The sequence below is a fragment of the Bombina bombina genome, chromosome 11 (genome assembly GCF_027579735.1).
Source record: "Bombina bombina isolate aBomBom1 chromosome 11, aBomBom1.pri, whole genome shotgun sequence".
In the NCBI taxonomy this organism is placed as follows: Eukaryota; Metazoa; Chordata; class Amphibia; order Anura; family Bombinatoridae; genus Bombina; species Bombina bombina.
Window position 1 is genome coordinate 108,485,263 of NC_069509.1, and position 25,707 is coordinate 108,510,969.

General features: G+C 41.6%; 1 protein-coding gene across 1 annotated transcript in view; it reads right to left on the minus strand.

Annotated features, from left to right (window-relative positions):
* Positions 1 to 25,707, minus strand: part of DNAAF5 (dynein axonemal assembly factor 5) — a 288,383-nt gene that overhangs the window by 63,449 nt on the left and 199,227 nt on the right. The window contains exon 10 of the mRNA XM_053695125.1: positions 17,931 to 18,081. Within this exon, the coding sequence (XP_053551100.1) occupies positions 17,931 to 18,081 (151 nt within the window). The remainder of the gene's footprint in view (positions 1 to 17,930; positions 18,082 to 25,707) is intronic.

The following is a 25,707-nucleotide window of genomic DNA, read 5'->3' on the forward strand; positions in this document are numbered from 1 at the left end:
TGTCCGTGTGAGCCTTTACTTGAGGAAGGGACGACGCTCGAATCAGAATGTCGTCCAAGTAAGGTACTACAGCAATGCCCCTTGGTCTTAGCACCGCCAGAAGGGACCCCAGTACCTATGAGAAAATCCTAGGAGCAGTGGCTAATCCGAAAGAAAACGCCACGAACTGGAAATGCTTGTCCAGGAATGCAAACCTTAGGAACCGATGATGTTCCTTGTGGATAGGAATATGTAGATACGCATCCTTGAAATCCACCTTGGTCATGAATTGACCTTCCTGGATGGAAGGAAGAAGTGTTCGAATGGTTTCCATCTTGAACGATGGAACCTTGAGAAACTTGTTCAAGATCTTGAGATCTAAGATTGGTCTGAACGTTCCCTCTTTTTTGGGAACTATGAACAGATTGGAGTAGAACCCCATCCCTTGTTCTCCTAATGGAACAGGATGAATCACTCCCATTTTTAGCAGGTCTTGTACCCAATGTAAGAATGCCTGTCTTCTTATGTGGTCTGAAGACAACTGAGACCTGTGGAACCTCCCCCTTGGAGGAAGCCCCTTGAACTCCAGAGAATAACCTTGGGAGACTATTTCTAGCGCCCAAGGATCCAGAACATCTCTTGCCCCAGCCTGAGCGAAGAGAGAGAGTCTGCCCCCCACCAGATCCGGTCCCGGATCGGGGGCCCGCATTTCATGCTGTCTTGGGAGCAGTGGCAGGTTTCCTGGCCTGCTTTCCTTTGTTCCAGCCTTGCATAGGTCTCCAGGCTGGATTGGCTTGAGAAGTATTACCTTCCTGCTTAGAGGACGTAGCCCTTGGGGCTGATCCGTTTCTGCGAAAGGGACGAAACTTAGGTTTATTTTTGGTCTTGAAAAGACCTATCCTGAGGAAGGGCGTGGCCCTTGCCCCCAGTGATATCAGAGATAATCTCTTTCAAGTCAGGGCCAAAGAGTGTTTTCCCCTTGAAAGGAATGTCAAGCAATTTGTTCTTGGAAGACGCATCCGCTGCCCAAGATTTTAACCAAAGCGCTCTGCGCCACAATAGCAAACCCAGAATTTTTTCGCCGCTAACCTAGCCAATTGCAAGGTGGTGTCTAGGGTGAAAGAATTAGCCAATTTAAGAGCACGAATTCTGTCCATAATCTCCTCATAAGAAGAAGAATTACTAATAATCGCCTTTCCTAGCTCATCAAACTAGAACACGCGGCTGCAGTGACAGGGACAATGCATGCAATTGGTTGTAGAAGGGAACCTTGCTGAACAAACATCTTTAGCAGACCTTCTAATTTTTTATCCATAGGATCTTGGAAAGCACAACTATCTTCTATGGGTATAGTGGCGCGCTTGTGTAGAGTAGAAACCGCCCCCTCGACCTTGGGGACTGTCTGCCATCAGTCCTTTCTGGGGTCGACTATAGGAACACAATTTTATAAATATGGGGGGAGGTACTAAAGGTATACCGGGCCTGTCCCATTCTTTACTAACAATGTACGCCACCCGCTTGGATATAGGAAAAGCTTCGGGGGGCCCCGGGGCCTCTAAGAACTTTTCCATTTTACATAGTGGTTCTGGAATGACCAGATAATCACAATCATCCAAATTGGATAACACCTCCTTAAGCAGAGCGCGGAGATGTTCCAACTTAAATTTAAAAGTAATCACATCAGGTTCAGCTTGTTGAGAAATGTTTCCTGAATCTGAAATTTCTCCCTCAGACAAAACCTCCCTGGCCCCCTCAGACTGGTGTAGGGGCCCTTCAGAAACCATATCATCAGCGTTCTCATGCTCTACAGAATTTTCTAAAACAGAGCAGTCGCGCTTTCGCTGATAAGTGGGCATATTGGCTAAAATGTTTTTGATAGAATTATCCATTACAGCCGTTAAATGTTGTATAGTAAGGAGTATTGGCGCACTAGATGTACTAGGGGCCTCCTGTATGGGCAAGACTGGTGTAGACGAAGGAGGGGATGATGCAGTACCATGCTTACTCCCCTCACTTGAGGAATCATCTTGGGCATCATTTTTACTAAATTTTTTTATGACATAAAATACATATAGTTAAATGAGAAGGAACCTTGGTTTCCCCACAGTCAGAACACAATCTATCTGGTAGTTCAGACATGTTAAACAGGCATAAACTTGATAACAAAGCACAAAAAACGTTTTAAAATAAAACCGTTACTGTCACTTTAAATTTTAAACTAAACACACTTTATTACTGCAATTGCGAAAAAGTATGAAGGAATTGTTCAAAATTCACCAAAATTTCACCACAGTGTCTTAAAGCCTTAAAAGTATTGCACACCAAATTTGGAAGCTTTAACCCTTAAAATAACGGAACCTGAGCCGTTTTTATATTTAACCCCTTTACAGTCCCTGGAATCTGCTTTGCTGAGACCCAACCAAGCCCAAAGGGGAATACGATACCAAATGATGCCTTCAGAAAGACTTTTCTATGTATCAGAGCTCCACACACATGCAGTTGCATGCCATGCTGTCCTCTGAATCGATTTAGCCCAGAAAAAGTCTACAGTCTTAATAAGCCCTTGTGAAGCCCTTATTTACTATCTTAATAAACATGGCTTACCGGATCCCATAGGGAAAATGACAGCTTCCAGCATTACATCGTCTTGTTAGAATGTGTCATACCTCAAGCAGTAAGAGACTGCACACTGTTCCCCCAACTGAAGTTAATTGCTCTCAACAGTCCTGTGTGGAACAGCCATGGATTTTAGTTACGGTGCTAAAATCATTTTCCTCATACAAACAGAAATCTTCATCTCTTTTCTGTTTCTGAGTAAATAGTACATACCAGCACTATTTTAAAATAACAAACTCTTGATTGAATAATAAAAACTACAGTTAAACACTAAAAAACTCTAAGCCATCTCCGTGGAGATGTTGCCTGTACAACGGCAAAGAGAATGACTGGGGTAGGCGGAGCCTAGGAGGGATCATGTGACCAGCTTTGCTGGGCTCTTTGCCATTTCCTGTTGGGGAAGAGAATATCCCACAAGTAAGGATGACGCCGTGGACCGGACACACCTATGTTGGAGAAATAAGACTTACTTACCCCAGGACACTCATCTACATATAGCAGATAGCCAAACCAGTACTGAAACGAGAATCAGCAGAGGTAATGGTATATATAAGAGTATATCGTCGATCTGAAAAGGGAGGTAAGAGATGAATCTCTACGACCGATAACAGAGAACCTATGAAATAGACCCCTTAGAAGGAGATCACTGCATTCAAATAGGCAATACTCTCCTCACATCCCTCTGACATTCACTGCACGCTGAGAGGAAAACCGGGCTCCAACTTGCTGCGGAGCGCATATCAACGTAGAATCTAGCACAAACTTACTTCACCACCTCCATCGGAGGCAAAGTTTGTAAAACTGAATTGTGGGTATGGTGAGGGGTGTATTTATAGGCATTTTGAGGTTTGGGAAACTTTGCCCCTCCTGGTAGGAATGTATATCCCATACGTCACTAGCTCATGGACTCTTGCTAATTACATGAAAGAAATGCTTCTCTAAGATAGGAAACAAACTTCCTATCTAAAGGATCCTTAAAAGAAGAAATATCTTCCATAGGATAGAAGTACATTCGGCAAGAGAAGAAATAGCCCCACCTTAGGGACTTTTACCCAAAAACTCTAAATTAGTCATAGGTAAAGGATATATCTTATTAAACCTAGAAGAAAGGTAAACGAAGCACTAAGTTTAGATTCCTTACTAAACATATGATAGATAGCATCTGGAATAAGAAAAACTTCAAGGAGTAACCTCAGAAGCTTAAAAACCCCCACATTTTCTATTCTTGATATCAAGAGGACTAGATTCCTCAATAATCAAAGTAAACCATATTTCCTTAATAAAGGATGAATACATTCAATAGAAAGGTTGATTTATCAATATCAGTCTCTGAAATAGGATCCTCTGAGCTAGAGAAAACCACATCAGCAGAAATACTTCAGTATGCTGTCGATCAATACAAACTTCATTAGATTTATGAGAAGTTAGGAGAAATCTTTTACGTTAATTTGAAGGTGGAATAGCAGTCATAGCCTTCTCTATGTCTGTAGCAATATAATCCTTTATATCTACAGTAATATCATGTACATTAGACTGTGAAGGTTTAACAGTAGATGTATTTGTACTATAGATACATTATCAGTATAAAACAATAAAACATAACAAGTGTCACATATTTGAGCTGAAGAAATAAAATCAGCTAATTAAACAATATACACACTTAGCTTAGGTAGATTTGTTTTCAGGCAACTTGGTTCATATATATATATATATATATATATATATATATATATATATATATATATATATATATATATATAACATAATTTATGTAAGAACTTACCTGATAAATTCATTTCTTTCATATTAGCAAGAGTCCATGAGCTAGTGACGTATGGGATATACATTCCTACCAGGAGGGGCAAAGTTTCCCAAACCTCAAAATGCCTACAAATACACCCCTCACCACACCCACAATTCAGTTTAACGAATAGTAAAGAAGTGGGGTTATAAGAAAGGAGCGAAAGCATCAAAATAAGGAATTGGAATAATTGTGCTTTATACAAAAAAATCATAACCACCACAAAAAAAGGGTGGGCCTCATGGACTCTTGCAAATATGAAAGAAATTAATTTATCAGGTAAGTTCTTACATAAATTATGTTTTCTTTCATGTAATTAGCAAGAGTCCATGAGCTAGTGACGTATGGGATAATAAATACCCAAGATGTGGAACTTCCACGCAAGAGTCACTAGAGAGGGAGAGATAAAATAAAGACAGCCCATTCCGCTGAAAAATAATAATCCACAACCCAAAACAATAGTTTTAATCTTGATAATGAAAAAAACTGAAATTATAAGCAGAAGAATCAAACTGAAACAGCTGACTGAAGTACTTTTCAACCAAAAACTGCTTCAGAAGAAGAAAAAACATCAAAATGGTAGAATTTAGTAAATGTATGCAAAGAAGACCAAGTTGCTGCTTTGTAAATCTGATCAACAGAAGCTTCATTCCTAAACGCCCAGGAAGTAGAAACTGACCTAGTAGAATGAGCCGTAATTCTTTGAGGCGGGAATTTACCCGACTCTACATAAGCATGATGAATCAAAGACTTTAACCAAGACGCCAAAGAAATGGCGGATGCCTTCTGACCTTTTCTGGACCCAGAAAAGATAACAAATAGACTAGAAGTCTTTCTAAAATCTTTAGTAGCTTCAACATAATATTTCAAAGCTCTTACTACATCCAAAGAATGTAAAGATCTCTCCTTTGAATTCTTAGGATTAGGACACAATGAAGGAACAACAATTTCTCTATTAATGTTGTTAGAATTCACAACCTTAGGTAAAAATTTAAATGAAGTCCGCAACACTGCCTTATCCTGATGAAAAATCAGAAAAGGAGATTCACAAGAAAGAGCAGATAATTCAGAAACTCTTCTAGCAGAAGAGATAGCCAAAAGGAACAGAACTTTCCAAGAAAGTAATTTAATGTCCAGAGAATGCATAGGTTCAAACGGAGGAGCTTGTAAAGCCCTCAGAACCAAATTAAGACTCCAAAAAGGAGAGATTGACTTAATGACAGGTTTGATACGAACCAAAGCCTGTACAAAACAATGAATATCAGGAAGATTAGCAATCTTTCTGTGAAAAAGAACAGAAAGAGCAGAGATTTGTCCTTTCAAAGAACTTGCAGACAAACCTTTATCCAAACCATCCTGAAGAAACTGTAAAATTCTAGGAATTCTAAAAGAATGCCAGGAGAATTTATGAGAAGAACACCAAGAAATGTAAGTCTTCCAGACTCGATAATAAATCTTCCTAGACACAGATTTACGAGCCTGTAACATAGTATTAATTACTGAGTCAGAGAAACCTCTATGACTAAGAATCAAGGGTTCAATTTCCATACCTTCAAATTTAATGATTTGAGATCCTGATGGAAAAAAGGGCCTTGAGATAGAAGGTCTGGCAACGGAAGAGTCCAAGGTTGGCCATCCGAATGAGATCCGCATACCAAAACCTGTGAGGCCATGCTGGAGCCACCAGCAGTACAAACGAACGTTCCATTAGAATTTTGGAAATCACTCTTGGAAGAAGAACTAGAGGCGGAAAGATATAGGCAGGATGATAATTCCAAGGAAGCGACAACGCGTCCACTGCCTCCGCCTGAGGATCCCTGGATCTGGACAGATACCTGGGAAGTTTCTTGTTTAGATGAGAGGCCATCAGATCTATTTCTGGAAGTCCCCAGATTTGAACAATCTGAAGAAATACCTCTGGGTGAAGAGACCATTCGCCTGGATGTAACGTCTGGCGACTGAGATAATCCGCTTCCCAATTGTCTACACCTGGGATGTGAACCGCAGAGATTAGACAGGAGCTGGATTCCGCCCATACAAGTATCCGAGATACTTCTTTCATAGCCTGAGGACTGTGAGTCCCACCCTAATGATTGACATATGCCACGGTTGTGACATTGTCTGAAAACAAATAAACGATTCTCTCTTCAGAAGAGGCCAGAACTGAAGAGCTCTGAAAATCGCACGGAGTTCCAAAATGTTGATTGGTAATCTCGCCTCCTGAGATTCCCAAACCCCCTGCGCTGTCAGAGATCCCCATACAGCTCCCCAACCTGACAGACTCGCATCTGTTGAGATCACAGTCCAGGTTGGACGAACAAAAGAAGCCCCTTGGACGAAACGATGGTGATCTGTCAACCACGTCAGAGAGTGTCGTACATTGGGATTTAAGGATATTAATTGTGATATCTTTGTATAATCCCTGCACCACTGGTTCAGCATACAAAGCTGAAGAGGTCGCATGTGAAAACGAGCAAAGGGGATCGCGTCCGATGCAGCAGTCATGAGACCTAGAATTTCCATGCATAAAGCTACCGAAGGGAATGATTGAGACTGAAGGTTTCGACAGGCTGAAACCAATTTCAGACGACTCTTTTCTGTTAGAGAGAAGGTCATGGACACTGAATCTATTTGAAAACCCAAAAAGGTTACCTGTGTCTGAGGAACCAACAAACTCTTTGATGAATTGATCCTCCAACCATGTCTTTGAAGAAACGACACAAGTTGATTCGTATGAGATTCTGCAGAATGTGAAGACTGAGCAAGTACCAAGATATCGTCCAAATAAGGAAATACCGCAATACCCTGTTCTCTGATTACAGAGAGAAGGGCACCGAGAACCTTTGAAAAGATCCTTGGAGCTGTTGCTAGGCCGAACGGAAGGGCCACAAACCGGTAATGCTTGTCTAGAAAAGAGAACCTCAGAAACTGAAAGTGATCTGGATGAATCGGAATATGAAGATATGCATCCTGTAAATCTATTGTGGACATATAATGCCCTTGCTGAACAAAAGGCAGAATAGTCCTTATAGTTACCATTTTGAATGTTGGTATCCTTACATAACGATTCAATATCTTTAGATCCAGAACGGGTCTGAAGGAATTCTCCTTCTTTGGTACAATGAATAGATTTGAATAAAACCCCAGACCCTGTTCCAGAACTGGAACTGGCACAATTACTCCAGTCAACTCTAGATCTGAAACACATTTCAGAAATGCCTGAGCCTTCACTGGGTTTATTGGAATGCGAGAGAGAAAAAAAATCTTCTCGCAGGCGGCCTTACCTTGAAACCTATTCTGTACCCTTGAGAAACAATGTTCTGAATCCAAAGACTGTGAATCGAATTGATCCAAATGTCTTTGAAAAAACGTAACCTGCCCCCTACCAGCTGTGCTGGAATGAGGGCCGCACCTTCATGTGGACTTGGGGGCTGGTTTTGACTTTCTAAAAGGCTTGGATTTATTCCAGATTGGAGAAGGTTTCCAAACAGAAACCGTTCCTTTAGGGGAAGGGTCAGGCTTCTGTTCCTTATTCTGACGAAAGGAACGAAAACGATTAGCAGCCCTGTATTTACCTTTAGATTTTTTGTCCTGAGGCAAAAAAGTTCCTTTCCCCCCAGTAACAGTTGAAATAATAGAATCCAACTGAGAACCAAATAATTTATTACCTTGGAAAGAAAGAGAAAGCAAAGTTGACTTAGAAGACATATCTGCATTCCAAGTTTTAAGCCATAAAGCTCTTCTGGCTAAAATAGCTAAAGACATATACCTGACATCAATTCTAATGATATCAAAAATCGCATCACAAATAAAGTTATTAGCATGTTGAAGAAGTTTAACAATGCTATGAGTATTATGGTCTGACACTTGTTGCGCTAAAGTCTCCAACCAGAAAGTGGAAGCGGCAGCAACATCAGCCAAAGAAATAGCAGGTCTAAGAAGATTACCTGAACATAAATAAGCTTTCCTTAGAAAGGATTCAATCTTCCTATCTAAAGGATCCTTAAAGAAAGTACTATCCGCCGTAGGAATAGTAGTACGTTTAGCAAGCGTAGAGATAGCCCCATCAACTTTAGGGATTTTGTCCCAAAACTCCAATCTGTCAGATGGCACAGGATACAATTTCTTAAACCTTTGAGAAGGAGTAAATGAAGTACCCAAATGATTCCATTCCCTAGAAATTACTTCAGAAATAGCATCAGGGACAGGAAAAACTTCTGGAATAACTATAGGAGGTTTAAAAACCGAATTTAAACGCTTAGTAGATTTAGTAACAAGAGGACTAGACTCCTCCATATCTAATGCGATTAAAACTTCTTTAAGTAAAGAACGAATAAATTCCATTTTAGATAAATATGAAGATTTATCAGTGTCAATATCTGAGACAGAATCATCTGAACCAGATAAATCCTCATCAGAAACAGACAAGTCAGAATGATGACGGTCATCTAAAAATTCATCTGAAATATGAGAAGTTTTAAAAGACCTTTTACCTTTACTGGAAGGAGGAATAACAGACAGAGCCTTCCTAATAGATTTAGAAACAAATTCTTTTATATTAACAGGAACATCCTGAGCATTAGATGTTGAGGGAACAACAGGTAATGGATTATTACTAATGGAAAACAGAATTTATGTTTACCTGATAAATTACTTTCTCCAACGGTGTGTCCGGTCCACGGCGTCATCCTTACTTGTGGGATATTCTCTTCCCCAACAGGAAATGGCAAAGAGCCCAGCAAAGCTGGTCACATGATCCCTCCTAGGCTCCGCCTACCCCAGTCATTCGACCGACGTTAAGGAGGAATATTTGCATAGGAGAAACCATATGAAACCGTGGTGACTGTAGTTAAAGAAAATAAATTATCAGACCTGATTAAAAAACCAGGGCGGGCCGTGGACCGGACACACCGTTGGAGAAAGTAATTTATCAGGTAAACATAAATTCTGTTTTCTCCAACATAGGTGTGTCCGGTCCACGGCGTCATCCTTACTTGTGGGAACCAATACCAAAGCTTTAGGACACGGATGAAGGGAGGGAGCAAATCAGGTCACCTAAATGGAAGGCACCACGGTTTGCAAAACCTTTCTCCCAAAAATAGCCTCAGAAGAAGCAAAAGTATCAAACTTGTAAAATTTGGTAAAAGTGTGCAGTGAAGACCAAGTCGCTGCCCTACATATCTGATCAACAGAAGCCTCGTTCTTGAAGGCCCATGTGGAAGCCACAGCCCTAGTGGAATGAGCTGTGATTCTTTCGGGAGATTCTCTTCCCCAACAGGAAATGGCAAAGAGCCCAGCAAAGCTGGTCACATGATCCCTCCTAGGCTCCGCCTACCCCAGTCATTCGACCGACGTTAAGGAGGAATATTTGCATAGGAGAAACCATATGAAACCGTGGTGACTGTAGTTAAAGAAAATAAATTATCAGACCTGATTAAAAAACCAGGGCGGGCCGTGGACCGGACACACCGTTGGAGAAAGTAATTTATCAGGTAAACATAAATTCTGTTTTCTCCAACATAGGTGTGTCCGGTCCACGGCGTCATCCTTACTTGTGGGAACCAATACCAAAGCTTTAGGACACGGATGAAGGGAGGGAGCAAATCAGGTCACCTAAATGGAAGGCACCACGGTTTGCAAAACCTTTCTCCCAAAAATAGCCTCAGAAGAAGCAAAAGTATCAAACTTGTAAAATTTGGTAAAAGTGTGCAGTGAAGACCAAGTCGCTGCCCTACATATCTGATCAACAGAAGCCTCGTTCTTGAAGGCCCATGTGGAAGCCACAGCCCTAGTGGAATGAGCTGTGATTCTTTCGGGAGGCTGCCGTCCGGCAGTCTCGTAAGCCAATCTGATGATGCTTTTAATCCAAAAAGAGAGAGAGGTAGAAGTTGCTTTTTGACCTCTCCTTTTACCGGAATAAACAACAAACAAGGAAGATGTTTGTCTAAAATCCTTTGTAGCATCTAAATAGAATTTTAGAGCGCGAACAACATCCAAATTGTGCAACAAACGTTCCTTCTTCGAAACTGGTTTCGGACACAGAGAAGGTACGATAATCTCCTGGTTAATGTTTTTGTTAGAAACAACTTTTGGAAGAAAACCAGGTTTAGTACGTAAAACCACCTTATCTGCATGGAACACCAGATAAGGAGGAGAACACTGCAGAGCAGATAATTCTGAAACTCTTCTAGCAGAAGAAATTGCAACCAAAAACAAAACTTTCCAAGATAATAACTTAATATCAACGGAATGTAAGGGTTCAAACGGAACCCCCTGAAGAACTGAAAGAACTAAGTTGAGACTCCAAGGAGGAGTCAAAGGTTTGTAAACAGGCTTGATTCTAACCAGAGCCTGAACAAAGGCTTGAACATCTGGCACAGCTGCCAGCTTTTTGTGAAGTAACACAGACAAGGCAGAAATCTGTCCCTTCAGGGAACTTGCAGATAATCCTTTTTCCAATCCTTCTTGAAGGAAGGATAGAATCTTAGGAATCTTAACCTTGTCCCAAGGGAATCCTTTAGATTCACACCAACAGATATATTTTTTCCAAATTTTGTGGTAAATCTTTCTAGTTACAGGCTTTCTGGCCTGAACAAGAGTATCGATAACAGAATCTGAGAACCCTCGCTTCGATAAGATCAAGCGTTCAATCTCCAAGCAGTCAGCTGGAGTGAGACCAGATTCGGATGTTCGAACGGACCTTGAACAAGAAGGTCTCGTCTCAAAGGTAGCTTCCATGGTGGAGCCGATGACATATTCACCAGATCTGCATACCAAGTCCTGCGTGGCCACGCAGGAGCTATCAAGATCACCGACGCCCTTTCCTGATTGATCCTGGCTACCAGCCTGGGGATGAGAGGAAACGGCGGGAATACATAAGCTAGTTTGAAGGTCCAAGGTGCTACTAGTGCATCCACTAGAGCCGCCTTGGGATCCCTGGATCTGGACCCGTAGCAAGGAACTTTGAAGTTCTGACGAGAGGCCATCAGATCCATGTCTGGAATGCCCCACAGTTGAGTGACTTGGGCAAAGATTTCCGGATGGAGTTCCCACTCCCCCGGATGCAATGTCTGACGACTCAGAAAATCCGCTTCCCAATTTTCCACTCCTGGGATGTGGATAGCAGACAGGTGGCAGGAGTGAGACTCCGCCCATAGAATGATTTTGGTCACTTCTTCCATCGCCAGGGAACTCCTTGTTCCCCCCTGATGGTTGATGTACGCAACAGTTGTCATGTTGTCTGATTGAAACCGTATGAACTTGGCCCTCGCTAGCTGAGGCCAAGCCTTGAGAGCATTGAATATCGCTCTCAGTTCCAGAATATTTATCGGTAGAAGAGATTCTTCCCGAGACCAAAGACCCTGAGCTTTCAGGGATCCCCAGACCGCGCCCCAGCCCATCAGACTGGCGTCGGTCGTGACAATGACCCACTCTGGTCTGCGGAAGGTCATCCCTTGTGACAGATTGTCCAGGGACAGCCACCAACGGAGTGAGTCTCTGGTCCTCTGATTTACTTGTATCCTCGGAGACAAGTTTGTATAGTCCCCATTCCACTGACTGAGCATGCACAGTTGTAATGGTCTTAGATGAATGCGCGCAAAAGGAACTATGTCCATTGCCGCTACCATCAAACCTATCACTTCCATGCACTGCGCTATGGAAGGAAGAGGAACGGAATGAAGTATCCGACAAGAGTCTAGAAGTTTTGTTTTTCTGGCCTCTGTCAGAAAAATCCTCATTTCTAAGGAGTCTATTATTGTCCCCAAGAAGGGAACCCTTGTTGACGGAGATAGAGAACTCTTTTCCACGTTCACTTTCCATCCGTGAGATCTGAGAAAGGCCAGGACAATGTCCGTGTGAGCCTTTGCTTGAGGAAGGGACGACGCTTGAATCAGAATGTCGTCCAAGTAAGGTACTACAGCAATGCCCCTTGGTCTTAGCACAGCTAGAAGGGACCCTAGTACCTTTGTGAAAATCCTTGGAGCAGTGGCTAATCCGAAAGGAAGCGCCACGAACTGGTAATGCTTGTCCAGGAATGCGAACCTTAGGAACCGATGATGTTCCTTGTGGATAGGAATATGTAGATACGCATCCTTTAAATCCACCGTGGTCATGAATTGACCTTCCTGGATGGAAGGAAGAATTGTTCGAATGGTTTCCATTTTGAACGATGGAACCTTGAGAAACTTGTTTAAGATCTTGAGATCTAAGATTGGTCTGAACGTTCCCTCTTTTTTGGGAACTATGAACAGATTGGAGTAGAACCCCATCCCTTGTTCTCCTAATGGAACAGGATGAATCACTCCCATTTTTAACAGGTCTTCTACACAACGTAAGAATGCCTGTCTTTTTATGTGGTCTGAAGACAACTGAGACCTGTGGAACCTCCCCCTTGGGGGAAGCCCCTTGAATTCCAGAAGATAACCTTGGGAGACTATTTCTAGCGCCCAAGGATCCAGAACATCTCTTGCCCAAGCCCGAGCGAAGAGAGAGAGTCTGCCCCCCACCAGATCCGGTCCCGGATCGGGGGCCAACATTTCATGCTGTCTTGGTAGCAGTGGCAGGTTTCTTGGCCTGCTTTCCCTTGTTCCAGCCTTGCATTGGTCTCCAAGCTGGCTTGGCTTGAGAAGTATTACCCTCTTGCTTAGAGGACGTAGCACTTTGGGCTGGTCCGTTTCTACGAAAGGGACGAAAATTAGGTTTATTTTTGGCCTTGAAAGGCCGATCCTGAGGAAGGGCATGGCCCTTACCCCCAGTGATATCAGAGATAATCTCTTTCAAGTCAGGGCCAAACAGCGTTTTCCCCTTGAAAGGAATGTTAAGTAGCTTGTTCTTGGAAGACGCATCAGCTGACCAAGATTTCAACCAAAGCGCTCTGCGCGCCACAATAGCAAACCCAGAATTCTTAGCCGCTAACCTAGCCAATTGCAAAGTGGCGTCTAGGGTGAAAGAATTAGCCAATTTGAGAGCATTGATTCTGTCCATAATCTCCTCATAAGGAGGAGAATCACTATCGACCGCCTTTACCAGCTCATCGAACCAGAAACACGCGGCTGTAGCGACAGGGACAATGCATGAAATTGGTTGTAGAAGGTAACCCTGCTGAACAAACATCTTTTTAAGTAAACCTTCTAATTTTTTATCCATAGGATCTTTGAAAGCACAACTATCTTCTATGGGTATAGTGGTGCGTTTGTTTAAAGTGGAAACCGCTCCCTCGACCTTGGGGACTGTCTGCCATAAGTCCTTTCTGGGGTCGACCATAGGAAACAATTTTTTAAATATGGGGGGAGGGACGAAAGGAATACCGGGCCTTTCCCATTCTTTATTTACAATGTCCGCCACCCGCTTGGGTATAGGAAAAGCTTCTGGGAGCCCCGGGACCTCTAGGAACTTGTCCATTTTACATAGTTTCTCTGGGATGACCAACTTGTCACAATCATCCAGAGTGGATAATACCTCCTTAAGCAGAATGCGGAGATGTTCCAACTTAAATTTAAACGTAATCACATCAGGTTCAGCTTGTTGAGAAATGTTCCCTGAATCAGTAATTTCTCCCTCAGACAAAACCTCCCTGGCCCCATCAGACTGGTTTAGGGGCCCTTCAGAACCATTATTATCAGCGTCGTCATGCTCTTCAGTATCTAAAACAGAGCAGTCGCGCTTACGCTGATAAGTGTGCATTTTGGCTAAAATGTTTTTGACAGAATTATCCATTACAGCCGTTAATTGTTGCATAGTAAGGAGTATTGGCGCGCTAGATGTACTAGGGGCCTCCTGAGTGGGCAAGACTCGTGTAGACGAAGGAGGGAATGATGCAGTACCATGCGTACTCCCCTCACTTGAGGAATCATCTTGGGCATCATTGTCATTGTCACATAAATCACATTTATTTAAATGAGAAGGAACTCTGGCTTCCCCACATTCAGAACACAGTCTATCTGGTAGTTCAGACATGTTAAACAGGCATAAACTTGATAACAAAGTACAAAAAAAAAAAAACGTTTTAAAATAAAACCGTTACTGTCACTTTAAATTTTAAACTGAACACACTTTATTACTGCAATTGCGAAAAAATATGAAGGAATTGTTCAAAATTCACCAAAATTTCACCACAGTGTCTTAAAGCCTTAAAAGTATTGCACCCCAAATTTGGAAGCTTTAACCCTTAAAATAACGGAACCGGAGCCGTTTTTAACTTTAACCCCTTTACAGTCCCTGGTGTCTGCTTTGCTGAGACCCAACCAAGCCCAAAGGGGAATACGATACCAAATGACGCCTTCAGAAAGTCTTTTCTATGTATCAGAGCTCCTCACACATGCGACTGCATGTCATGCCTCTCAAAAACAAGTGCGCAACACCGGCGCGAAAATGAGGCTCTGCCTATGATTTGGGAAAGCCCCTAAAGAGAAAGGTGTCTAAAAAAGTGCCTGCCGATATAAACTTATCAAAATACCCAGATTAAATGATTCCTCAAGGCTAAATATGTGTTAATAATGAATCGATTTAGCCCAGAAAAAGTCTACAGTCTTAATAAGCCCTTGTGAAGCCCTTATTTACAATCTTAATAAACATGGCTTACCGGATCCCATAGGGAAAATGACAGCTTCCAGCATTACATCGTCTTGTTAGAATGTGTCATACCTCAAGCAGCAAGAGACTGCTCACTGTTCCCCCAACTGAAGTTAATTCCTCTCAACAGTCCTGTGTGGAACAGCCATGGATTTTAGTAACGGTTGCTAAAATCATTTTCCTCATACAAACAGAAATCTTCATCTCTTTTCTGTTTCTGAGTAAATAGTACATACCAGCACTATTTTAAAATAACAAACTCTTGATTGAATAATAAAAACTACAGTTAAACACTAAAAAACTCTAAGCCATCTCCGTGGAGATGTTGCCTGTACAACGGCAAAGAGAATGACTGGGGTAGGCGGAGCCTAGGAGGGATCATGTGACCAGCTTTGCTGGGCTCTTTGCCATTTCCTGTTGGGGAAGAGAATATCCCACAAGTAAGGATGACGCCGTGGACCGGACACACCTATGTTGGAGAAATACTATCTGCATTAGCAAGTTTATCATGACATTCATCACAAACTACAGCTGGAGGAACAGTTACCACAAGTTTACAACAAATGCACTTAACTTTGGTAGAACCAGCATCAGGCAGCGTCTTTCCAGAAGTAGATTCTGATCCAGGGTCAATTTGAGACATCTTGCAATATGTAAAAGAAAAAACAACATATAAAGCAAAATTTATCAAAATTCCTTAAATGACAGTTTCAGTAATGGGAAAAAATGCCAATGAAAAAGCCTCTAGCAACCAGAAGCAATGGAAAATGAGACTGAAATAATGTGAAAAAAAGGTGGAGACAAAAATGACGCCCACATTTTTTGGCGCCAAAAATGACGCCCACATTATTGGCGCTAAGAACAACGCCTACATTTTTTGGCGCAAAAAAAGTAAAAAAAATGACGCAAACACGAACAACTTCCGGCGTCAATTAGGGCGCCGGAAATGACAAAAAAATTTTGCGCCAAAAAAGTCAGCGCCAAAAATGACACAATAAATAGAAGCATTTTCAGCCCCCGCGAGCCTAACAGCCCACAGGGAAAAAAGTCAATTTTTAAGGTAAGAAAAAATAATCATTCATATGCATTATCCCAAATAATGAAACTGACTGTCTGAATAAGGAATACTGATCATCCTGAATCATGGCAAATATAAGTTTAAAGACATATATTTAGAACTTTATATATAAAGTGCCCAACCATAGCTTAGAGTGTCACAAAAAAATAAGACTTACTTACCCCAGGACACTCATCTACATATAGTAGATAGCCAAACCAGTACTGAAACGAGAATCAGTAGAGGTAATGGTATAGAAGAGTATATCCTCGATCTGAAAAGGGAGGTAAGAGATAAATCTCTATGACCGATAACAGAGAACCTATGAAATAGATCCCGTAGAAGGAGACCATTGAATTCAAATAGGCAATACTCTCTTCACATCCCTCTGACATTCACTGCACTCTGAGAGGAAAACCGGGCTCCAGCCTGCTGCGAAGCGCATATCAACGTAGAATCTAGCACAAACTTACTTCACCACCTCCACGGGAGGCAAAGTTTGTAAAACTGAATTGTGGGTGTGGTGAGGGGTGTATTTGTAGGCATTTTGAGGTTTGGGAAACTTTGCCCCTCCTGGTAGGAATGTATATCCCATACGTCACTAGCTCATGGACTCTTGCTAATTACATGAAAGAAATATATATATATATATATATATATATATACACTTTTTAATTGTGGTAACGTTTCGGAGTCCTTAGACCCCTTTGAATTGACTGTGAATACTACTGACTTGGCACCCTGGTTAATGACTGAAGGATATTGTGAGTGCAGATACACATGGAGGATATATATATATATATATATATATATATATACATACATACACATACATACATACATACATACATATATACACACACACACACACACAAATATGTATTTATAAATAAACAGAACATATTCTGCCATGTAAAAAAACATTGCAATGTGAAATATTCATATTTTCATGTCGGGTTAGCGGACTTGAGAATATGAAATTGTGTCTGTGCACAAGTAGGGTCCCCCCCCCCTTTTTTTGCTCCATTGACTTCCATGGGGTGAATAGGTTACTGCACACACACTATTGTAAGTTTGGCTTTTTATGCTAGTCAGGTTAGCAACCGAGCAATAACTTTTTATTTTCAACTTTTAATACGAGCGCAACCTGACGCACGCAAAAAGCTTACTCCTAGCGCAGTTAACGATCGAGCGGGAGTGTTAAATAGTACTCCACTTGTAATCTGGCCCTAAGTTATTAAAGGGACATGAGTGATGCAGCATAGCTGTAAATAATTGTCTAAAAAATATCACCTGAACATCTCTATTTAAAAAAGGAAGATGTTCACCTCATTGTAAAATGACTTTAAACAGCCAATCAGGATACAAGTACCATGAGTTGCTAGGGAGTGTGCATCCGGAATATGCAGGCAGAGTCATGTTATTTACCTATTAAGTTTAAGGAAGTTTACTATGAAATCTCACAATATTTCAGTAAAATCTCATGAGATTACAGCAAAGAATATATATTGGCTATTTTCTATTTCTTTCAACTTGCAGCTGAAGTATAACTGTTCACAGAGCATTTACTCTGGTGAGCTGAAAAATTTGTCAGGTAAAATATCTTCCCTTTTTACATTTGCATGGAATGTTACATAATAAGAGGCGGCCTTCAAGGGCTTAGAAATCAGCCTATGAGCCTACCTGGGTTTTAAGTTTAACTTTTGTGGATGCAAGCCCAGCGAGTTGCAGATTCTATACAAATACTATATAAATATATATATATATATATTATATAAATATATTATATAAATATATATATATATATATATACATTCATACATATATATATATATATATATATATACACACATACACACACACAATTTATTTCCTTGTTTACATATTTAAGACGGTGTGTGGTACCTCTTGAGGTGACAAAACCTCACTCTGCAGAAGGGTCCATAAGCAGGAAATGGTTACTGTGCGGATGGCGCCTGCAGTCCTCCCAGCGCACCACTTGAGATTTGGTACAAACACATCCTTTATTAAGCTTTCAGAATAATGGTGAAATTGCCTATGTGGAAGAATGGGAAAGTAGATGTTAATACAATAAAATAATAAAAATACACAAACAAACTCTGCATTTGCTTAAAGGGATATTACACGCAAAATTTTTCAAACATGATTCAGATAGAGAATACAATTTTTAATAATATCCCAATTTCTATTCTATTATCTAATTTGTTTCATTCTTTAGATTTCCTTTGTTGAAGAAATAGCAATACACATGGGTGAGCCATTCACACGAGACATTAATGTGTAGCCACCAATCAGCAGCTACTGAGTCCATCTAGATATGTTTTTCAACAAAGGATATCAAGATAATTAAGTAAATTAGACAATGGAAGTAAATTAGAAAGTTGTTTAAAATTGCATGCTCTTTTTATAAATCATGAAAGAAAATGTTTTGGGTTTCATGTCCCTTTAAATCTAGAAAAATATATGCTTGTCTTATAAACACTTAACCCAACACTGAGGATGCACACCATACTCCAATACTGTCCATTACATATCTACATAGTAGATGAGGTTGAAAAAAAGACAGAAGTCCATTGTGTTCAACCTATACAAATCTTAATTTATCTACAATAAAAGCTCCAGTTGATCTGAAATTAATCCCATTAAAAAGGTGACACATTTCAATTTATCTAAGGTATTGGCATTAACTACCTCCTCAGGTAATGAGTTCCACTATTTAATTGCTCTTACAGTGAAAAAATGTTTACGTTGCTGTAGATTAAATTTCCTTTCATCCAGCCTTAAATTATGACCTCTTGTTACAAACAATTTTCTTTGAATAAACAGAGCTTCTGCCATCTCTGTATATGGGTCTTACATATATTTATATAAAGTAATCACGTCACCTCTCAAATGCTTTTTTTCTAGAGAGAACAAACCCAGTTTGGCCAACCTCTCCTCATAGCTTTAATTATTCATTCCCCTTATTAGTTTTGTGGCCCTTCTCTGAACTTTTTCTAAGTCTGCAATGTCTTCTTTAGAACGTGGTCCCCAGTATACTCAAGGTGAGGTCTTACCAGGGATTTATATTGGGACAGAATTATGCTTTCCTATCATGCGTCAATGCCTCATTTAATACATGCTACTATCTTATTAGCCTTACAAGCCACTGCCCTTCATTGTGCACCCATCTTTAGCTTGTTATCTATAAGTGCTCCAAAATCCCTTTCCTCCTCTGTTTTGCTAAATCTAGTCCCATTCAAATAATAGGTTGCTTGCTTGCTTATTTTCTTCTGTTATGTGTGATCAGTCCACGGGTCATCATTACTTCTGGGATATAACTCCTCCCCAACAGGAAATGCAAGAGGATTCACCCAGCAGAGCTGCATATAGCTCCTCCCCTCTACGTCACTCCCAGTCATTCTCTTGCACCCAACGACTAGATAGGATGTGTGAGAGGACTATGGTGATTATACTTAGTTTTTATAACTTCAATCAAAAGTTTGTTATTTTACAATAGCACCGGAGCGTGTTGTTGCCTCTCTGGCAGAGTTTGAAGAAGAATCTACCAGAGTTTTTACTATGATTTTAACCGGAGTAGTTAAGATCATATTGCTGTTTCTCGGCCATCTGAGGGAGGTAAAAGCTTCAGATCAGGGGACAGCGGGCAGATGAATCTGCATTGAGGTATGTAGCAGTTTTTATTTTCTGAATGGAATTGATGAGAAAATCCTGCCATACCGTTATAATGACATGTATGTATACTCTACACTTCAGTATTCTGGGGATGGTATTTCACCGGAATTACTCTGTTAAAAGTACACTAAACCTTTTAATAGGTATTTATCATGTTAAACGTTTTTGCTGGAATGTAGAATCGTTTGCATTTTCTGAGGTACTGAGTGAATAAATATTTGGGCATTATTTTTCCACTTGGCAGTTGCTTGTTTTAATTGTGACAGTTTCGTTTCTCTCTCACTGCTGTGTGTGAGGGGGAGGGGCCGTTTTTGGCGCTCTTTGCTACGCATCAAAAATTTCCAGTCAGTTACTCTTGTATTTCCTGCATGATCCGGTTCATCTCTAGCAGAACTCAGGGGTCTTCAAACTTCTTTGGAGGGAGGTAGATTCTCTCAGCAGAGCTGTGAGACTTATATATTGACTGTGATTAAAAACGTTGCTCTGTAATTTTTATTTTCAAATTTAATTATTGTTACTTTACTAATGGGAACAAACCTTTGCTAAAAGTTGTGTTGTTTTTAAGGATTGATGCTATAACTGTTTTTCAGTTCATTATTTCAACTGTCATTTAATCGTTTAGTGCTTCTTTGAGGCACAGTACGTTTTTGTTAAATAAGATTGTAACCAAGTTGCAAGTTTATTGCTAGTGTGTTAAACATGTCTGATTCAGAGGAAGATACCTGTGTCATTTGTTCCAATGCCAAGGTGGAGCCCAATAGAAATTTATGTACTAACTGTATTGATGCTACTTTAAATAAAAGCCAATCTGTACAATTTGAACAAATTTCACCAAACAGCGAGGGGAGAGTTATGCCGACTAACTCGCCTCACGTGTCAGTACCTGCATCTCCCGCCCGGGAGGTGCGTGATATTATGGCGCCTAGTACATCTGGGCGGCCATTACAGATAACATTACAAGATATGGCTACTGTTATGACTGAAGTTTTGGCTAAATTACCAGAACTAAGAGGCAAGCGTGATCACTCTGGGGTGAGAACAGAGTGCGCTGATAATACTAGGGCCATGTCTGATACTGCGTCACAGCTTGCAGAGCATGAGGACGGAGAGCTTCATTCTGTGGGTGACGGTTCTGATCCAAACAGATTGGATTCAGATATTTCAAATTTTAAATTTAAATTGGAAAACCTCCGTGTATTACTAGGGGAGGTTTTAGCGGCTCTTAATGATTGTAACACTGTTGCAATACCAGAGAAATTGTGTAGGTTGGATAAATACTTTGCGGTACCGGCGAGTACTGACGTTTTTCCTATACCTAAGAGACTAACTGAAATTGTTACTAAGGAGTGGGATAGACCCGGTGTGCCGTTCTCACCCCCTCCAATATTTAGAAAGATGTTTCCAATAGACGCCACCACACGGGACTTATGGCAAACGGTCCCTAAGGTGGAGGGAGCAGTTTCTACTTTAGCTAAGCGTACCACTATCCCGGTGGAGGATAGCTGTGCTTTTTCAGATCCAATGGATAAAAAATTAGAGGGTTACCTTAAGAAAATGTTTGTTCAACAAGGCTTTATATTGCAACCCCTTGCATGCATCGCGCCGATTACGGCTGCGGCAGCATTTTGGATTGAGTCTCTGGAAGAGAACCTTAGTTCAACTACGCTGGACGACATTACGGACAGGCTTAGAGTCCTTAAACTAGCTAATTCATTCATTTCGGAGGCCGTAGTACATTTAACCAAACTTACGGCTAAGAACTCAGGATTCGCCATTCAGGCACGTAGGGCGCTGTGGCTAAAATCCTGGTCAGCTGATGTAACTTCTAAGTCCAAATTACTTAATATACCTTTCAAGGGGCAAACTTTATTTGGGCCCGGTTTGAAAGAAATTATCGCTGACATTACAGGAGGTAAGGGCCACGCCCTGCCTCAAGACAAAGCCAAAGCTAAGGCTAGACAGTCTAATTTTCGTCCCTTTCGGAATTTCAAAGCAGGAGCAGCATCAACTTCCACTGCACCAAAACAGGAAGGAGCTGTTGCTCGTTACAGACAAGGCTGGAAACCTAACCAGTCCTGGAACAAGGGCAAGCAGGCCAGGAAACCTGCTGCTGCCCCAAAGACAGCATGAACCGAGGGCCCCCGATCCGGGACCGGATCTAGTGGGGGGCAGACTCTCTCTCTTCGCCCAGGCTTGGGCAAGAGATGTTCAGGATCCCTGGGCGCTAGAGATCATATCTCAGGGATACCTTCTAGACTTCAAATTCTCTCCCCCAAGAGGGAGATTTCATCTGTCAAGGTTGTCAACAAACCAGATAAAGAAAGAAGCGTTTCTACGCTGTGTACAAGATCTGTTATTAATGGGAGTGATCCATCCGGTTCCGCGGTCGGAACAAGGACAAGGGTTTTACTCAAACCTGTTTGTGGTTCCCAAAAAAGAGGGAACTTTCAGGCCAATCTTGGATTTAAAGATCCTAAACAAATTCATAAGAGTTCCATCGTTCAAAATGGAAACTATTCGGACAATCTTACCCATGATCCAAAAGGGTCAGTACATGACCACAGTGGATTTAAAGGATGCTTACCTTCACATACCGATTCACAAAGATCATTACCGGTATCTAAGGTTTGCCTTCTTAGACAGGCATTACCAGTTTGTAGCTCTTCCATTCGGATTGGCTACGGCTCCAAGAATCTTCACAAAGGTTCTGGGTGCCCTTCTGGCGGTACTAAGACCGCGAGGAATTTCGGTAGCTCCGTACCTAGACGACATTCTGATACAAGCTTCAAGCTTTCAAACTGCCAAGTCTCATACAGAGTTAGTTCTGGCATTTCTAAGGTCGCATGGATGGAAAGTGAACGAAAAGAAGAGTTCTCTTTTTCCTCTCACAAGAGTTCCATTCTTGGGGACTCTTATAGATTCTGTAGAAATGAAGATTTATCTGACAGAAGACAGATTAACAAAGCTTCTAAATGCATGCCGTGTCCTTCATTCCATTCAACTCCCGTCAGTAGCTCAATGCATGGAGGTGATCGGCTTAATGGTAGCAGCAATGGACATAGTTCCCTTTGCACGTCTACATCTCAGACCGCTGCAATTGTGCATGCTGAGTCAGTGGAATGGGGATTACTCAGACTTGTCCCCTACTCTGAATCTGGATCAAGAGACCAGAAACTCTCTTCTATGGTGGCTTTCTCGGCCACATCTGTCCAGGGGGATGCCATTCAGCAGGCCGGACTGGACAATTGTAACAACAGACGCCAGCCTACTAGGTTGGGGCGCTGTCTGGAATTCTCTGAAGGCTCAGGGACAATGGAATCAGGAGGAAAGTCTCCTGCCAATAAACATTCTGGAATTGAGAGCAGTTCTCCATGCCCTTCTGGCTTGGCCCCAGTTAAAAACTCGGGGGTTCATCAGGTTTCAGTCGGACAACATCACGACTGTAGCTTACATCAACCATCAAGGAGGGACAAGAAGCTCCCTAGCAATGATGGAAGTATCAAAGATAATTCGCTGGGCAGAGTCTCACTCTTGCCACCTGTCAGCAATCCACATCCCGGGAGTGGAGAACTGGGAGGCGGATTTCTTGAGTCGCCAGACTTTTCATCCGGGGGAGTGGGAACTTCATCCGGAGGTCTTTGCTCAAATACTTCGACGTTGGGGCAAACCAGAGATAGATCTCATGGCGTCTCGCCAGAACGCCAAACTTCCTCACTACGGGTCCAGATCCAGGGATCCGGGAGCGGTTCTGATAGATGCTTTGACAGCACCTTGGGACTTCGGGATGGCTTATGTGTTTCCACCCTTCCCGCTGCTTCCTCGATTGATTGCCAAAATCAAACAGGAGAGAGCATCAGTGATTCTAATAGCGCCTGCATGGCCACGCAGGACTTGGTATGCAGATCTAGTGGACATGTCATCCTGTCCGCCTTGGTCTCTACCTCTAAGACAGGACCTTCTGATACAGGGTCCATTCAAACATCAAAATCTAACTTCTCTGAAGCTGACTGCTTGGAAATTGAACGCTTGATTTTATCAAAACGTGGTTTTTCTGAGTCGGTTATTGATACCCTGATACAGGCTAGGAAGCCTGTTACCAGAAGGATTTACCATAAGATATGGCGTAAATACCTATACTGGTGCGAATCCAAAGGTTACTCCTGGAGTAAGGTTAGGATTCCTAGGATATTGTCCTTTCTACAAGAAGGTTTAGAAAAGGGTTTATCGGCTAGCTCATTAAAGGGACAGATCTCAGCTCTGTCCATCTTGTTACACAGGCGTCTGTCAGAAAATCCAGACGTCCAGGCCTTTTGTCAGGCTTTAGCTAGGATCAAGCCTGTGTTTAAAGCTGTTGCTCCGCCATGGAGTTTAAACTTAGTTCTTAACGTTTTACAGGGTGTTCCGTTTGAACCCCTTCATTCCATTGATATAAAATTGTTATCTTGGAAAGTTCTGTTTTTAATGGCTATTTCCTCGGCTCGAAGAGTCTCTGAGTTATCAGCCTTACATTGTGATTCTCCTTATCTGATTTTTCACTCAGACAAGGTAGTTCTGCGTACTAAACCTGGGTTCTTACCTAAGGTAGTCACTAACAGGAATATCAATCAAGAGATTGTTGTTCCATCCTTGTGTCCAAATCCTTCTTCAAAGAAGGAACGTCTTCTACACAATCTGGATGTAGTCCGTGCCCTCAAGTTCTACTTGCAGGCAACTAAAGATTTTCGCCAAACTTCTTCCCTGTTTGTCGTTTATTCTGGACAGAGGAGAGGTCAAAAAGCTTCTGCTACCTCTCTCTCTTTTTGGCTTCGTAGCATAATACGTTTAGCCTATGAGACTGCTGGACAGCAGCCTCCTGAAAGAATTACAGCTCATTCCACTAGAGCTGTGGCTTCCACTTGGGCCTTTAAGAATGAGGCCTCTGTTGAACAGATTTGCAAGGCTGCAACTTGGTCTTCGCTTCATACTTTTTCCAAATTTTACAAATTTGACACTTTTGCTTCTTCGGAGGCTATTTTTGGGAGAAAGGTTCTTCAGGCAGTGGTTCCTTCTGTATAATGAGCCTGCCTATCCCTCCCGTCATCCGTGTACTTTTGCTTTGGTATTGGTATCCCAGAAGTAATGATGACCCGTGGACTGATCACACATAACAGAAGAAAACATAATTTATGCTTACCTGATAAATTCCTTTCTTCTGTTGTGTGATCAGTCCACGGCCCGCCCTGTTTTAAGGCAGGTAAATATCTTTTAAATTATACTCCAGTCACCACTTCACCCTTGGTTTCTCCTTTCTCGTTGATTCTTGGTCGAATGACTGGGAGTGACGTAGAGGGGAGGAGCTATATGCAGCTCTGCTGGGTGAATCCTCTTGCATTTCCTGTTGGGGAGGAGTTATATCCCAGAAGTAATGATGACCCGTGGACTGATCACACAACAGAAGAAAGGAATTTATCAGGTAAGCATAAATTATGTTTTTATTTCCAAAATGTAGAACCTTACATTTTCCAGTATTAAATCTCATTTTCCATTTAATTTTTATAAATCCCCTTGTAAAGCAACATGAAAGACAAAAAGACGAAGCACAGCTCCGACTCAAGGTAATTTATTAACATAAAAAAGTGCACCAAACAAATTATTGTACTTACTAGAGAAAAGTAAAAACTGTGCCTTGGTGAAAGGTTCATGCAGTAGTCTGGTATCCGGTTGCGGGGCACTGAGCAGCAAGGGATGTGTAGGCTTGAGCGGATTGGCTCAAGCCTACACATCGTTTGCTGTTCACCGCCCCGCAACCGGATACCTGACTATTGACTACCGCATTACCTTTTTACCAAAGCACAATATTTACTTTTCTCTAGTAAGTGCAATCGTTTGGTGCCTTTTTTTACGTTAATAAATTACCTTGAGCTTTGTGTTTTTGTCTTTCATGTAGATCCTCATCTTCACCAAAACAGGAAAAGTTTAGTTTAGATCCAGCAGCGCTCAGGACTCT